The sequence below is a fragment of the Neolamprologus brichardi genome, chromosome 7 (assembly GCF_056152115.1).
Source record: "Neolamprologus brichardi isolate AB-2024 chromosome 7, ASM5615211v1, whole genome shotgun sequence".
In the NCBI taxonomy this organism is placed as follows: domain Eukaryota; kingdom Metazoa; phylum Chordata; class Actinopteri; order Cichliformes; family Cichlidae; genus Neolamprologus; species Neolamprologus brichardi.
Window position 1 is genome coordinate 64,590,702 of NC_142110.1, and position 15,326 is coordinate 64,606,027.

At 40.4% G+C, this 15,326-nt stretch overlaps 1 protein-coding gene across 1 annotated transcript; it reads right to left on the bottom strand.

Moving 5' to 3' along the window:
• Window positions 1–5,625: 5,625 nt before the first annotated feature.
• On the bottom strand, window positions 5,626–14,772 carry tmem231 (transmembrane protein 231). The gene is made up of 8 exons (XM_087844541.1): window positions 14,374–14,772; window positions 13,369–13,535; window positions 12,065–12,193; window positions 9,720–9,863; window positions 8,953–9,034; window positions 8,759–8,864; window positions 6,427–6,591; window positions 5,626–6,052 (listed from the first exon to the last, which is right to left on the bottom strand). Exons 1-7 carry the CDS (start codon window positions 14,510–14,512, stop codon window positions 6,429–6,431), a joined length of 930 nt encoding a protein of 309 aa, XP_087700667.1. The 5' UTR covers window positions 14,513–14,772; the 3' UTR covers window positions 5,626–6,052; window positions 6,427–6,428.
• Window positions 14,773–15,326: the final 554 nt, after the last annotated feature.

The window sequence follows — 15,326 nt, forward strand, 5'->3', positions numbered from 1 at the left end:
CTGTCACATACTGCATGCCTCAACACTTGTGCGTTTTCTTCCTACAGGTCCGTCCTTACAGACTTCTCTGTCAGTCTTGACTTCCTCATGCAGCACCGCAGTTCCTCTCTTGGGACTCTACCCCTATCTCTCCGTAGTTACTGCAGCTCTGCACGTCACCCTTGAACTTGAAATTGGATTTCTCTATTCTTCAGGAATCCTCTGACCAAAATTACGTTAATCAATCTGTTTAAAAGAAGCCATCTCTCCTAAAGATCTTCATATTTCACAGACATGCCATCTGAACCACCAATATGTGAAATCTGCACTTCCTGACTCACTTTCCTCCATCCATCCTCCTCTCTTTCTCATTTTCATCATTCATTAGCTCCTCAGAGTACTCCTTCCATCTTCTCAGCACACTCTCTTCACTTGTTAGTACATTATTGTCTAATTTAAGTAATTGCCTGACAGAAATCAACAAATGGTTAAATGACAATTTTCTCCAACTAAACTCTAATAAAAAAGAAACTCTAATTATTGCTCCAGACCACATGGTCCCAGAAATTAGACAGCATATCAGCTTCTTAGACCCTTATGTAAAATCAAGCCTTAGAAATCTCGGTGTCATATTTGACAGCTCGATGTCGCTCGAGCAGCACTCTAAGCAGCTGGTCCGAAACTGTTTTTATCATTTACGGAATATCTCTAAACTCAGACTAATGGTATCAAAGCTTGAACTTGAGATGATTATTCATGCTTTTATTTCTTCTCGTTTAGACTATTGTAACGGCCTTTTTACTTGTTTTAACAAATCAGCCTTAAATCGTCTTCAGACTGTGCAGAATGCTGCAGCACGACTCTTAACATTTTAGTTCTAACCTTTAGGGCCCTACATGGTCAGGCTCCTCAATATTTATCTGACCTGCTGAAACCACATACATCTTCTCGGGCTTTAAGGTCATTAGATCAGAGACTGCTGGTGGTACCGCGCACTCGTTTTAAAACTCGTGGTGATCGGGCCTTTCAGACTGTGGCACCACGGTTGTGGTGTCTCTTCGCTGCACGGACTCCATTGATTCTTTTAAGAAACAGCTGAAGACATTTTTATTTAGAAAAGCATTTGATTAATTTCTTCTTATGCTGTTTTTATAGTTTTACATTGTTTTATTTACTGTTATATTGTTTTTATATTCCCATTTCCTGTGTTGTAAAGCACTTTGTGATTTTTATCTGTGAAAAGCGCTATATAAATAAATTTTACTTACTTATGATCTCTATCCTAAACCACCCTAACTCAGTACACACCCTTTCCAGCTCAATCTCTGTGCCGAGTCCTTTCCTTAGTGCCCAGCCTCACTTGCAATGCCCATAAGCCTTTATCCTTTGGCACCCTCTCTCTTTGCCGTACACCTACCCTCTCAGCACTCCTGCCAACTGTCTTCATCTCCTTGACTATCCCACTTTTCTTTGCTAACGTCTTCCTTTAAATATGTTCCTGTACTTTGTCGGTGCATAGAAAGTCACAAATCATCAGCATAATGAATGAAATAATAAAAAGCAAAAATTGTGAGGCTGTGAGGACAGCAGTCCAGTTAAGCTGCCCTCTTCTGGGACCTAAACAGGCATCCTAGTCAGAAAAACGCACCCATTTGATTTTTTTTAAGGCTTTAAGTTAGGAATGTGGCCTCTTTGATCGTCAGGTATAATATTCCAGTCACATATTCTACTTCATGTTTGTGGTGTTGTGGTGATGCAAAAACATCCTTATAATAATGAATCTAATTGACTCTCTACTTTTAAGATTAGGCTTAAAACTTTCCTTTTTGCTAAAGCATATAGTTAGGGCTGGACCAGGTGAAACTGAATCCTCCCTTAGTTATGCTGCAATAGATGTAGGCTGCCGGGGGATTCCCATGATGCATTGAGTTTTTCCTTTCCAGTCACCTTTCTCACTCACTATGTGTTAATAGACCTCTCTGTATTGAATCATATCTGTTATTAATCTCTGTCTCTCTTCCACAGCATGTCTTTATCCTGTCTTCCTTCTCTCACCCCAACCCGTCGCAGCAGATGGCCCCGCCCCTCCCTGAGCCTGGTTCTGCCGGAGGTTTCTTCCTGTTAAAAGGGAGTTTTTCCTTCCCACTGTCGCCAAAGTGCTTGCTCATAGGGGGTCATATGATTGTTGGGTTTTTCTCTGTATCTATGAAGCGCCTTGAGGTGACTTTTGTTGTGATTTGGCGCTATATAAATAAAATTGAATTGAATTGAATTGAACTAATATGAAACATTAACCAAATATAGCAGCAGCGTGTCCTTTCTGTGTCTCTTGGGTAAAGTTTCGTTGATAATAAAACACCTTTTCTTTTCTTGGTTAAGAGCACGCAGCACGTTCATGATAAAGATAATGACATCAACAGGAAGTGAGCCAAGACTTTATATGTTCAGATAATCTGACCTTGAGAACGAATAAAAGGTAGTACCCACTGTTATGATCCAATGTTGTCAGTGTTTGTTTTATGTGTGACTCCTCCCACCAGAGGATGGCTGTGGGTTTTTTCCCTTTTCTCTCTTAGGAGGTGGACACCTGGGCGTGCCTGCTGAGTAGTTGGGTGGAGTCTCTTCCTGTCCTTGGATTGGATAATTGGCTAATCACCTCCAGTACTTAACTACCGGATGAAAGCCACCTGGTTCCCTCTCTCCTAACCGCCACCATCCAACAAAGAGCATGTGTTTGTGATTCGTTGCTGTGTAGAGTGTCTGTGCCCAGTGATTTGCAAGTATAACCCTGTGTGTGTGTCTGGTGTTAGTATCTGAGAAGCCATTTTTGTTGATTAAGTTTTCTCCTGTTTTTCATTTAGAAGGTTAGGTAAGTGAATTGTCTTTTGTTTGGTTTTCATTTTGTGTAGGAAAGCGTAGGGACCATTAGGGAGTTTTGTTTGTTATTTTTGGCACTGCTCACTGCTGAAGAAAATAAATGGCTGCTTAGCACTTTAAAAAGATATTGTTGTTGGTGTTCTTGCTTGGGTGGTGTGTGAGTGGGCCAATGTCTTGTTGCGTTCAATACTCGCCTAGACTAAGAACGACAGAACGGTTAAGACATGATCTTTCTGAGATGACGTTGCTGAGCTGCTTGGGCGTTACTAAATCGTTTTGTCCAGCACAAACTTTGACTGATCGGTTTCAATGAGCTAATGCTCTGGTACAGGCACAGAACCACATGAACACACATGCACACACATTAAAAAACTTCTCCCTGGAGGATGAGTCACAGGGAGGAAGAGAGTGCAGGCTATACGCCCAAAGTCAAAATGAAGTAACTACAGAGCCTGCTAATAGTGTGAAAGATACAGTACTGTGCAAATGTCTCGAGCCGCCCTTTGTTTCTGCGTATTTTCTTTCCAATGGGCCAGATTTTCTTGTAATGTGTAAAAGTGTTCTTAAGCATTCAGGAAATACTTTTTTAAATCCACTGAACACCGATCTGTAAATCATTCAACCATCAAAAGCCTCCTAGCTCAGTCTCTTGATGTGTGGAAACCAGGTGGTTTCCAGTGTGTAGAAATCAGTGTGTGTAGAAACCAGTGTGTGTAGAAACCAGTGTGGTTACTACACATAACAGACAACTTAGCAAAGAACCAATTTTAAATTGTATCTTTAGGAATTTTGTTACTAGCAGTGTATCTCAGAAAACATCATTTGTTGCCTTTTATATGAAAAATACCCAAAATAAAACAGTTTGATGGACATGAAACGGTGTCTCTGCACCTGTATCATTAAAAGTTTTAAGGAACCTGGACAAGTGCACAAGGGTTATCTGAAAATGTTGTCCTTAAAAAAAAATGGGGGTGACAGACATCAGAGACAGAGGTAATCAGAGGTCAATTGATCCAATTCATCTACTGTTTACTGAAGCCTGATCAGGAAGACTTCTCTGCATTGAATCATATCTGTTATTAACCTCTGTCTCTCTTCCACAGCATGTCTTTTATCCTGTCTTCCTTCTCTCACCCCAACCAATCACAGCAGATGGCCCCGCCCCTCCCTGAGCCTGGTTCTGCCGGAGGTTTCTTCCTGTTAAAAGGGAGTTTTTCCTTCCCACTGTCGCCAAAGTGCTGCTCATAGGGGGTCATATGATTGTTGGGTTTTTCTCTGTATCTATGAAGCGCCTTGAGGCGACTTTTGTTGTGATTTGGCGCTATATAAATAAAATTGAATTGAATTCTCTCAATGCTGTCAAGAAGCCAAACTATCTATATAATATGTTTAAAAAGTTGTCATACTAAATATTGATTTTCAAACTTAGATTTATACAGACTCTATTTTTGCCTCATAATCTGTATTTCCATGTATGTTTGCAGATGTATCAATAAATCGCTGCTCCAATTTCCCATTTTCTTATCAACAAATAAAGAAATGCAGGGTGTTTCATGAATTTTGCAATTAACAGTGAGAACTTGGTGACATATTAAAAGGCTTGAAAGTGAAGTTGGCCATTCTAAACCACTCTGCTCACAGCCTGCTGGCTGTCCATGTTGTACGCACACTGAATAAAAACATCTGCTGTTTGTGCAAAGCCCTGAATGGCCAAAAGGGGAAAGACACAGAGGAGCTTGGACTGCTACAAAAACATCGGTCAAGCCAACCAGCAACACACACACTGCTCCTCCTCCTCCTCCTCCAAGCACCAAAGCTTAAAGGACGTGTAATGAAACATGAAATGCTTGTCACCTTTTTATTTCCAAGAGTAAATGTTAATGAGAAACTGGTTTGTGCACCACCAGGAATGCTTCCTAACACACAAAGAAAAATTCTTCTGTCCTAATCTTGAGGATTAGGGCTGTGTCCTGACTGGACAACTCCAAGACAGGGAGAGAATCATCCTTCAGCCAGTTCGAGCTGTGTTGGCTATTTGCTCTGCCTAAATATTCTGATGATAGGATAGGTCAGGGGTCTGCAACCTTTTACACCCAAAGTGCCATTTGGAGCCGGTTTCCACACAAAAGAAAACACTGGGAGCCGCAAATACTTTTTGACATCTAAAATGAAGATAACACTGTATATATTGTTTTTTACTTTTATGCTTTGTGTGAACAACTAAGGTGTGTTACTTATGAAATCCATGAAGTGCTACAGAGAAAATTACATTTTATTTATGTAATCAACACATTTTGAACTCTTAAAGAAATATAACAAAAGGAAAGACACCCAGCTGAACTAAAATGATCCATGTAGCAAACAAAAACTGTTGCCGCAGGTTGCCGACCCCTGGGATAGGTTAACCATTAATTCTTTTGAACCTCATGATTAACATTATCTCATTTTCTCACACTTAGTTCCTTCTGGTATTTCACATGCTAGGATTGCACATTAATGATCTCTGGTTACTGGCAGGCCTCCATTAGCTCGGTTGTTGTGAACTCCTTTGAAGTGCTTTCACAATTAGATCATTGGTTATTAACCCTATGATATAAAGTGTCTTAAGATGAATATTGTTGTGAGTTGGGGTTATGGCTTCGTGAAAAGTCTGAATACTTTAAATAAAAAACAGGTTTTAGTTTTCATTTCTTAGGAAATCATCACACACATGTTATGGTTAAAGCAGACACACATAGTTAAAACTGTAAAAAATATTTATTATCCATTATGTCACAACACAAAAGGCTGATTCTGCCACATACACTCACACGATAGCACAAACTCTTCTCATATCTCCTAAACAGTTGCTAGAAAACAGCAGCAGAAAGAAAAAGATCCACTTTTCAGAGAAACAACTATTCAGCTTTATTAGAGGTTGCTCCATTGCTCCTCAGGTGGTAAAGAAAAAAGAAAAAAAAGTTTAAAATCTTCAAGATTTGCTACATGGGATTTCATTCATACAGAAACTCCTCACAAAAAATATCTCCAAACTCCTAACTACAACAGACAGTTTGTTTTTAACGCTGCCACGCCCATGGATGTTCGAGATAACAGGACATCTGTGAGTCGTACACCTTCAGTGCGCTTTATCGTATAGAGGCAGCTGTTGAGTTGTGCCAGCACAGGTCAATCATCGTTACGTGCACTGTTGTCTCTGCACAAAAGAAGGAACCTTGAATGAGTCTAACCTTTCAGACACTACTTTTTGTGTTTTAAGTTCCTGCGTGCAACAAAAGACAGACTGATTCTGCTTTCTAGCAAATATCAAAGCAGTTTTAAAATGTAATGTGCAGCAGTGTGACAAACATGGATGCTGGCTGTACTGGTGTTGCGAGGATGCTGCCTGGTCCTAATGTGTGAATGTGTTTCAGATCACCAAAGCAGGTTTTCTGGACGATGATGGGGCAGCACTTACTGCTAACTGTAAACCTGAGTTAACACACGCGAGGCAACAGCAGCAGGAAGTTTAAAGAGGAACAAGGAAAAAGAAGATTGTGGGCAGGCTGCATGAGGAGTTCGAAGCATTACCATCACGACATGTGGGGTTTTCCCACTGGGACTGGGACAGTTGTCAGAACCTGGTTCTGGAAAACAAATCTCTGGATGCGTTCAAAGACCCAGAGGAAGATGAGGAGGATGCTGACATATTGAATCCAGGCAAATTTGATGGTTTCCCAGAAGCCGGGGCGATAGGTGGAGTGAGAAGTCAAGGCAGAAACAATGACAAAAATTAGACACCACACCCCAAAATCAGGGGTGTCAAACATTAGAATCAGAATCAGCCCAACAAAGACTCCAGTCTGGGCCTCTGGACTGCTTTGGCAGATGTGAATGCAACGGCACACATTTTTAATTTTTAACTGTATTTTGGCATGGTTTACAGCTTCTGCTACTACTAATGACCTTTTTAAGGTCATTCACACTACACCAAATGCCATCCATCCATCCACTTCCGCTTATCCTTTTCAGGGTCGCGGGGGGCGCTGGAGCCTATCCCAGCTGTCATAGGGCGAGAGGCGGGGTACACCCTGGACAGGTCGCCAGTCTGTCGCAGGGCCAACACACAGGGACAGACAACCATTCGCACTCACATTCACTCGCACATTCACACCTAGTGGCAATTTGGATTATCCAATTAACCTATCCCCACAAGTTGCATGTCTTTGGACAGCATTTGGACATTTAATACACCAAATGAATTAAATAAAATACACAAACAATTAAATGACAGAATTTTTTTTCAGGATAATTACATGTTAGAACAATGAACTACCAGAACTTTTTCTTTTAACTTTTACACATCTGTTTCTCTACTGTGCAGAAAAATGACGTAAATGTAATGTTGTAATTGCACTTCTTATTCTTATATTAAGACATCTCCAGGATTAAATGTGCAGTTAAACCTCTGTACAGTGACAGAAAGGGGAGTCTAACACCTCTGGCCCACTTAACGTTGGAGCGTGGGCTGTATGTGGCCCACTGTATAATGTGACTGTATTATGTTACTATGCTGTTTCTTGTTTTTTTGCTGCTGGCCTCTGTGAGCTACCAAACAAATTTTGTTGTATAACTACAACGACAAAAAAGTTCTTTAAGTCACTTAAGTCACTTTAATGAGTTTAAGTCACTTAAGTCACTTTAATGAGTTTAGGTCACTTAAGTCACTTTAATGAGTTTAACATCCGTGCTCTAAATTTTCTTTACTCGTGTTTTACAAGTTTCTGAATTTTAACTGACTTTTCTTTCACCCAAAGCCTCATAGCAAAGTTTAGCATGTGAATAAGTAAAGCACTGAATGGGACAAAGAAAATTACATCCCAGTCTCCTGACATAAAATGTTAACATCATGCAAACGGAGCTGAATTACCAACTAAATTAAAGCACTTAGTTAATTAAGCTCCTGCATGTTATTCTAACTCACCACATTCATTTTACTTACTTTTTCTGACGCAGTGATTTTGCAGAATTATTTTACAGTGCTTTGAACAACAAAGCTATGTGACGCCTGATTGAGTAAAGAGGAAATAATATTAGATTTTCCAGAGAATAAACATTCAGAGGTTTGCTGCTACAGCCTCCCTTTACCTCGAATGACTAACTTTCATGTCATGATGTTAGTTAATGTTTTCCAGTTTTATGCATGTACAGTACTGCTGTGGAAAACATGTCCAATAAAAGTCTACTTACATGAGATAAAGTTTACTCATAAACCTCTTTTTTATTATGAAATGTTTCTGGGCTTCTGGAGACATGGAGCTAACATATACTGACAGAAAGTTTACTTAAATTATTTATAATCATTTTTTACATTACGAGGTTTCACAAATGTCCAAATGAAGGATCGCCCCCAAATGAGTTCAAGGTTTTTATAGAGGTAGTGTTTGAGATCTCTCTTTATCGCTTCATGAATCAGAAAATACACAATGAAATCCATATTCTAAAGCCAAAAAGACCATGCGAATCATCACGATACAGGCAGGAATAAAACAGGAAACTCTGGTGTATGCAAATGATGAGTATGTCGGAGTGTAAGAAAACAACTGTTAAAGCTTTGTATTGGAAAATGACAGTAATTTACATACATGTGCATCACCAGAGGTGTAAAACAAGCACCTCAGTGTGTGTTCTGGACATTTCCTTTGTATTACCATCTCAAAAGCATGTCAGAGGACTGACAAGACTATATAAAATACCTCGGAAGCTCAAAATTGAGCAGTGCATGAAAAAAAACATGCTTTGCCTGCAGCGTCCCACCTTAAATAAACCTTATCCATAGAAAGTATTCAAAGATATATTTTTTTGAAGGTTACTCTATGTGAAAACAAACATGTCCATTTTAATGTATTTATCAAAAGGATATCTGATGACCTCCACAGGGTAGCGGATTTCAGCTTTAAGCTCAAAGGGAGCAGCAGCAGCTCGTCCTATAGTCCACACGGGGATCGGGCAGGACAGCACTGTGGTCACTGTGGCAGGAAAAAAACATATACACATTTGCAAAATTTGACTAAATTTACATCAAACCGAACAAGAGCAGCGCCTTTGTCAACTCACAGTTTCTGTTCTGGTAGCTCCTGATTATGTTCTCGAGGTCATACGCGCTCGCAAAAGGGCTGGAGCCATCGATCGCCGACACCTTAGCATCAACGCGGAGGAAGAGAAAACATAGCACATTAACATATAATCATCCCCCATAGCGTGTATTAACACTGACACTGCAAAGATACATGGTGTACTGCAAATATATTTTTATACGGGGTTATTTCGATGGCTAAAATCACTAGCTGAATTACTCTGATATTGAAGTAAACTTTAGATAAATACTTCAGGAGTATTTTATGCAGATTTGTTTTGTTTTATGTGGAGTTACATTTGCTGTGGATGTCTAAGTCACACATATTCTAAAAAATGACACCATATGGATACAAATTTGAGCAGGTGCTTCTCTGACACCATGTATACACCCAGTTTAAAAGCGCGTTCAGTCGGCCGTTACAGTGGTAGTGAGTGCTTAACAAACACACGCCTTTACAGAAGACAGAAAAGATAAGAAGCTACTGTTCTGCTGTGAATGACCCTTCTTGTAAAGCACGACACTTGGGATGTGGTTGGTGTGTTTAATTTAACATTAGCAAACATTGTTAGCAAACCAAACACATGCATACGACAATGACACTAACCACTGAAGCACGAACCTTTTGGATATCAGATCTTAAAGGTGCCTTTCTGCTCCGCTCCAGGCTCAGAATGTGGTAGCAAAGCACTCATCTACTCTAAAGGGTGTAGCGAGAGAAAAAGGTGGTGATCCCGTGTCCTCTTACATTATAAATATTGTAGAGCCCCCTGTGAGGCAAAGGCGTTCTCTGCTGCAGCCTCAGGTCTCCGCTGATGAACAGCTTCGCTCCGGGGACAGAAGAGGAGTGCTGCATGTATGCCAGACTCTGCATCACCACGGTGGACATCCGCTGGGAAAACAACAACAACAACAAATATTACGCTCTGCTTTAGCTGAACCACCAGCCATAGACGGTCCTGAAGGCCCTGCTTTGGTGCTGTCACACTGAAGGCCACATTTGATTATTTACAGCACTTTGAAATACCTGTTATTAAACAGGTAACATTTATTACCTGTCTGGAAAAATGTGTTTACACATGTAATAATTGGGGCCCGAGCACTAAAAGTATGAAGTTATTGTATCTGCTCTGTTGTTTATCAATATTCAGGCAAATGAATCGCCTATTTGAGGCTCAAAAACTCGTGAAATTGTGCATACGCCTCAGATCTGCTGAAAATTTACATAAAATTTACATATTTTACAGATTTAGCGTTTCAAAATGGCTCTAGAGCGCCACCGATGCTGGCTATTAAGAAGTACTACAGACACATAGCTGAGCTACATGAGTCAAATTTGGTAAACATGTATAAGATGAAAAAAACAAAAAGTCCAGGTGCCCATTGACCTAAACCTAACAGGAAGTCAGCCATTTTTAATTTAAAGTGGAATTTTGCAGCAATTTCGTCCATTTTCAGGCCTCGTATGTTAGCTAACTCCTCCCAGGGTTTTTGTCATATCTACATGAGCTTTGGTGAGTACAATCTAAAGGCTTCAGTGATGTTAAATTGCGAAGCTTTTGAATTTTCATGAAAAGGCGTGGTCCTGGCGGCACGCTAATTTTCACTCATTCGCCACAGGACGTGACATTGTCAAATCTCAGCTAAACATCGCCCAGTATGTCCCAAACTTCACAGCCTCGATCCGAGTCTAGAGACATCTGTGTGCCAATATTAGGTCACACTTATGGCGCCACCTAGTGGAGACAGGAAATACACAGTAGGTTATTTCCTGTCTTCACTTGTGGTTCAACGGCTGTATCCCAAATCAGGGTGTACAGCCATAAAGGCCGCATTTTAAGGCCGATTACGTCACCGCGACGCGACGAAGGCTGTCCCAATTCGAAGGCTGCTCGAAATGCGGCCCTCAAATGCGTCCTTCATTTCCCTGAAGTTTAAGGATGTGGCGGTGTAGACTTCGTGGCCCAACATATCCCAGAATGCATAGCGCGGCGGTGGGTGTGGATAATTTTGCCGAAAAAAAAAACGGCAGATGAGGGGCGGCCGAAGAGTAAACTTTAAGTAAGTACTGAATATGATGTCACTTATTTATGTGCAAATGTTTAATAACGAAGAACATTAAAACATTCCTGTTGGCCACATGTCGGCAAAGTTATGTGACATTAGTGACGTTTGTACTAACTTGGTTTTAAAGCCTTTACTTTAAAATGTACGCCGTTCAATAGCTGAGCTTAATCTTACAGATAATGATCAAAGCTCATGTAGAAACAAACAAACAAATGAACAAAAGATTTTCTCCTTCATTTCTGTCAAACAAAGCTGTATGAAACATTTCCAGCTGTTAGTATCATGGTTGCTAGGCAACCTGGGCAGCGCGACGGAGGCTAGACCGTCCCATTTCACAAGCCTCGCACTTCCGGCCTTAGCGGTCTTTAAGTACGCGGCCCTTGAAGATTGTTGAGGCTGCGTACTTTAAGGCTACAGACCCTGAATTGGGATACAGCTAACGTCTGATATGCTTCAGAGATCATTAGATGGTATTCTCCATCGCCACCTAGTGGGCATAGGTGTCCAGCATGGCTCAACCGCAGCGCACCTGGATATATGCCAGGGTGCGGGGGCCCTCTCATCGCTGCTTGCAGCTTTAATTCTATTTTTAGCAGGCAGAGTGAGAGAAATATTGACATTTAAAACTGCTTAAAAGGCTTTTAAAAAATCCCCAAAGCTACTAAAACTGATAAAAATCACGTGGTGATCCGTGCGTCTTAGCTCCAGCCCCACCATTACCTCACAAGTTTTATCACGTTTCATAACATTAGTTTCGTAAGTGAAAGAAATAAACTTTTTATGGCTCCTTCTCAGGTTTAAAGTTAGTAGAAAGCCTTGTCTGATTAAAAGGTGTGTCCAGAGGAAAGGTCAAACCTAAACTATCTAAACCTCTTGGCCATCTTATTGCTGTTGGTGCCTTTTTGGAGCATCTTTAGTGGTGAACCATGTTATTTATGGCCCAATGTGCAACCTTTAATTTGCACTAACTAGCTTAACAGATTCATGGAGTGTCTGTGCGAGTGGGTAATGCTGTGGGATACATACAAAGAGCTGGTAGCTGAAGGTGAGCAGCAGCTGAATGCTGTACACCTGCTCATTGGGTTTCAGAGGAAGCTGCAGCTGAAAGACCAGGAGGTCCAGTTTCCCATCCTGGTTCTGGTCCTCTTCTCTCACCTGCAAAGTGCAGTCACAGAAGAACAAAGCAGACTCTACTGTTATTAAAAGTAAAAAAAATCATATCTGTCCACTGTTCAGTATAAACAGTAACAAACATGATGTTTATTATGCAGGAACGGACACTTTTTTAAACCAGGGCTTGCTACTTAATACGTTTTCCAGCTTTTCAATGACAGTAAACTCAAACTGCTCACTGAGCAACTGGACTACAAGGAAAAATAACATAATTGACATTTCTAATGTATCACACACAGTGAAATCATTAATTATTGTATGAAATAAGAAAATCAAAGTAATTGCCATGTGAGGCCTTTCAGTACAATGCAGACTTACCTAATGTTTTTGTACATTTATTACAAGTTCGTATTGGAGCTGAAAAATGTTAAACCAATACATAAATGCCAAAATCTGCAGCTATTCTATAGTGACTGATTTTGTGAGGTAGTTTTGTATCAACATGGGGACACCAAATATTGATATTGCATTAAATAAATTTAATAATTACTAAAAACAAGAACAAGAAGCTGCATCTCATGCACCACCATCCTGAGATAAACGAGCAAAATTTACATTTAACTGGCCCACCTGAAAAACATTGCTTCACTGGACACACTCGCCTTAACAAAGCTGCCTCCTAATTCAAAGCAAGCTAACGGCTCAGTCACATAAATGAAATTCAACAACAACCTTGTGACATTGACAAAAACTCCCCACAGCACTAAATGGGAGTCTATGGAGACTCTCTTACTCTTTGAGAAGGCCCCAAAAGGGAATCAGGGGAACTGCATGTTTTGGCCTTAACTTAATTTCTCAGCCCCGTAAGTTGCTACTTGGGTCCTACTGATGAAAAACACTGATGCACTCACTAACAGCCACTTTGGTCACAAGCGCCATTCACAAATACACAGAATGAGCACGAAAATGAAGCTTACACGCCGGCCAAGTTTCTTACTTCTAAATTCTGATTTCAGCATAAACTCTAATCACCTGTCTAATCTCATCTAATCCAATCCAGTCATCTGCTCAAAAAAATCAACTGTGAACACAGTGCTTTAGTTCATTACTTAAATATCATGTCTTCTATTAAAACAGGATCGATTCTGCTGTAGTTTGTTACCAGAGAACTTAAGCATCGTGCTGATTTGAGTGGCGTGTTGTGAACACATTCTTACAGTGACAGCAGGAATCCGGAGGTTGGCTCCTAGCATGTTGTTAAGTTGGGGGAAGGTGCTCCAGGCGACATATTCTCCCCTAGTACTGGTTGCTGCAACAAGCAGAGTCTGATACTGGAATCTCACAACTGGCTGTTCCTCATAAGTGCTCCTTTTTATCCAAAAACCTAAAATTAAAAACAAGTATGAGAACAAGGAGCAATTACAAACATATGCAAAATAAATCAGACTAACACCCATTTGAAATAAATAAATTGCTGGACCACTCCTTGGAGGTCAAGAGACTGGAGCTGAGATATTTGTGTGGGGAAATCCCAGTAAATTCCGGTAAATCAGCAGTTTCTGAAAGACTCAAATCAGCCGGTCTGGCTCCAACAACCATGCTGTATTCAAAGTCAGTGACAATAATACTAAATTTCCTTTCTTAAATGATTCTCATTTAGAAAACAGAAGCAGCTTGATGATGTCACTGAAGGCTTCTGTTTTCAACTCTGTTGTCATTTTACACATGGACACCACCAACCACTCGATTATCAGTTGTAATAATAAACGTGAAAAATAATTACAACCTGTGATGCAATCAAACAACCACGTACAATGCTTTCTACGTGTTTTCTGTTTAAAGCAGACATGAATTAAGCGTTTTAACATGTGTTTCACAGTCATACGAGAGCAATAAGAGAAACAGGGAGCCTGTGATTCCAGACAGAGATAAATGAAGTCTGATAGTGCAAAATGAATCTTAATAGGTGTATAAAAGCTTCAATCGGGAGTTTTGCCATGCTTTGATACCTAGCAGACTTGGGAGAATAGAGGAAGTGCCACTGGATTTTGCTTTACCAGCTAACATTATTATCTATGAAAATTCCATGGCGTGGCGCAACCCGGGTATTTTTCCACGAGTGACGTGCAAACAAATATTTTGCTTCTATTAGCGTGGCATGTGTGGCTGTTAAAGGGTGTAGTTTTTAGAGCGCATGTAGAGTTTCTGGACCGTAAATGTACCTTGGCTCCTGTAAGCAACCAGCAGAGGCGGGATGTAGGTGAGGCACAGAACCACAACCAGGAACAGCGTGGCTTTCGTGCACACGCTCGTTTTGTACCGAATCAAAGCCGGGTGAGAGTACACCTCATAGAAAGCCATAAGTGTGCTGGAGGTATGAACAGCTCAGTCTTCCAGATAGCAAAGATGCTAAACCGACGGAAAGCCCTCGGAGGATCAGCGTGGGCAAACCGACAATAAAATGCTAAGCAAGCACAAATTATCCCTTAGTCATCTAACCGCTTCCGTAATGAAGTGACTCTAGTAGGGCACTGGTCAAAAACACAGTGAATTAACATGCTATTTATGTTAGCACCAAGTACCGCGCCATGTTCCTTCCTAGCTTAGCGTCTGGCGGTTACCATGGCTGCCAGTGTTCGCGTTTGTGCTGCATTCACGCGATACCAGCACGGTGAGGAGCACCTGGGGCAGAGGTTTTTTTTTTCAATCTTTTTGAGGCTACGGGGATCTCTGATTATTTTTTAGTTTCTCTTTGAGGCAGTTTTGTGTCTCTTACTTTGTGCCTTGGTCATTTTGCATCTTGTCAATTTGCACCCGTTTCAGGCCACTTCCTGTATTTGCCTATGTTTTCAGTTGGGTATGTCTGCGAACACATGTCTGTTGGGTTTTTTCTATCACTTTCTGTTCATTTTGCATTTTCCCTTTACATGCCAATCTAAATATACTTTATTTTTCACTATGACGTCACATAATGAAGTTCTGTGTGGTAGTTTTCATCTTAAAATAAGACATTAATTGCTACATAATATATAATTGTACACAATAGAAAATAAATAATCATTAAAGATAATTTTGTGTTTATTATTATTATTATTATTATTATTATTATTATTATTATGGATGGTTGGATGGGTTCATTATGCATTAACACCAATGTCAAATTCATTTTACATTG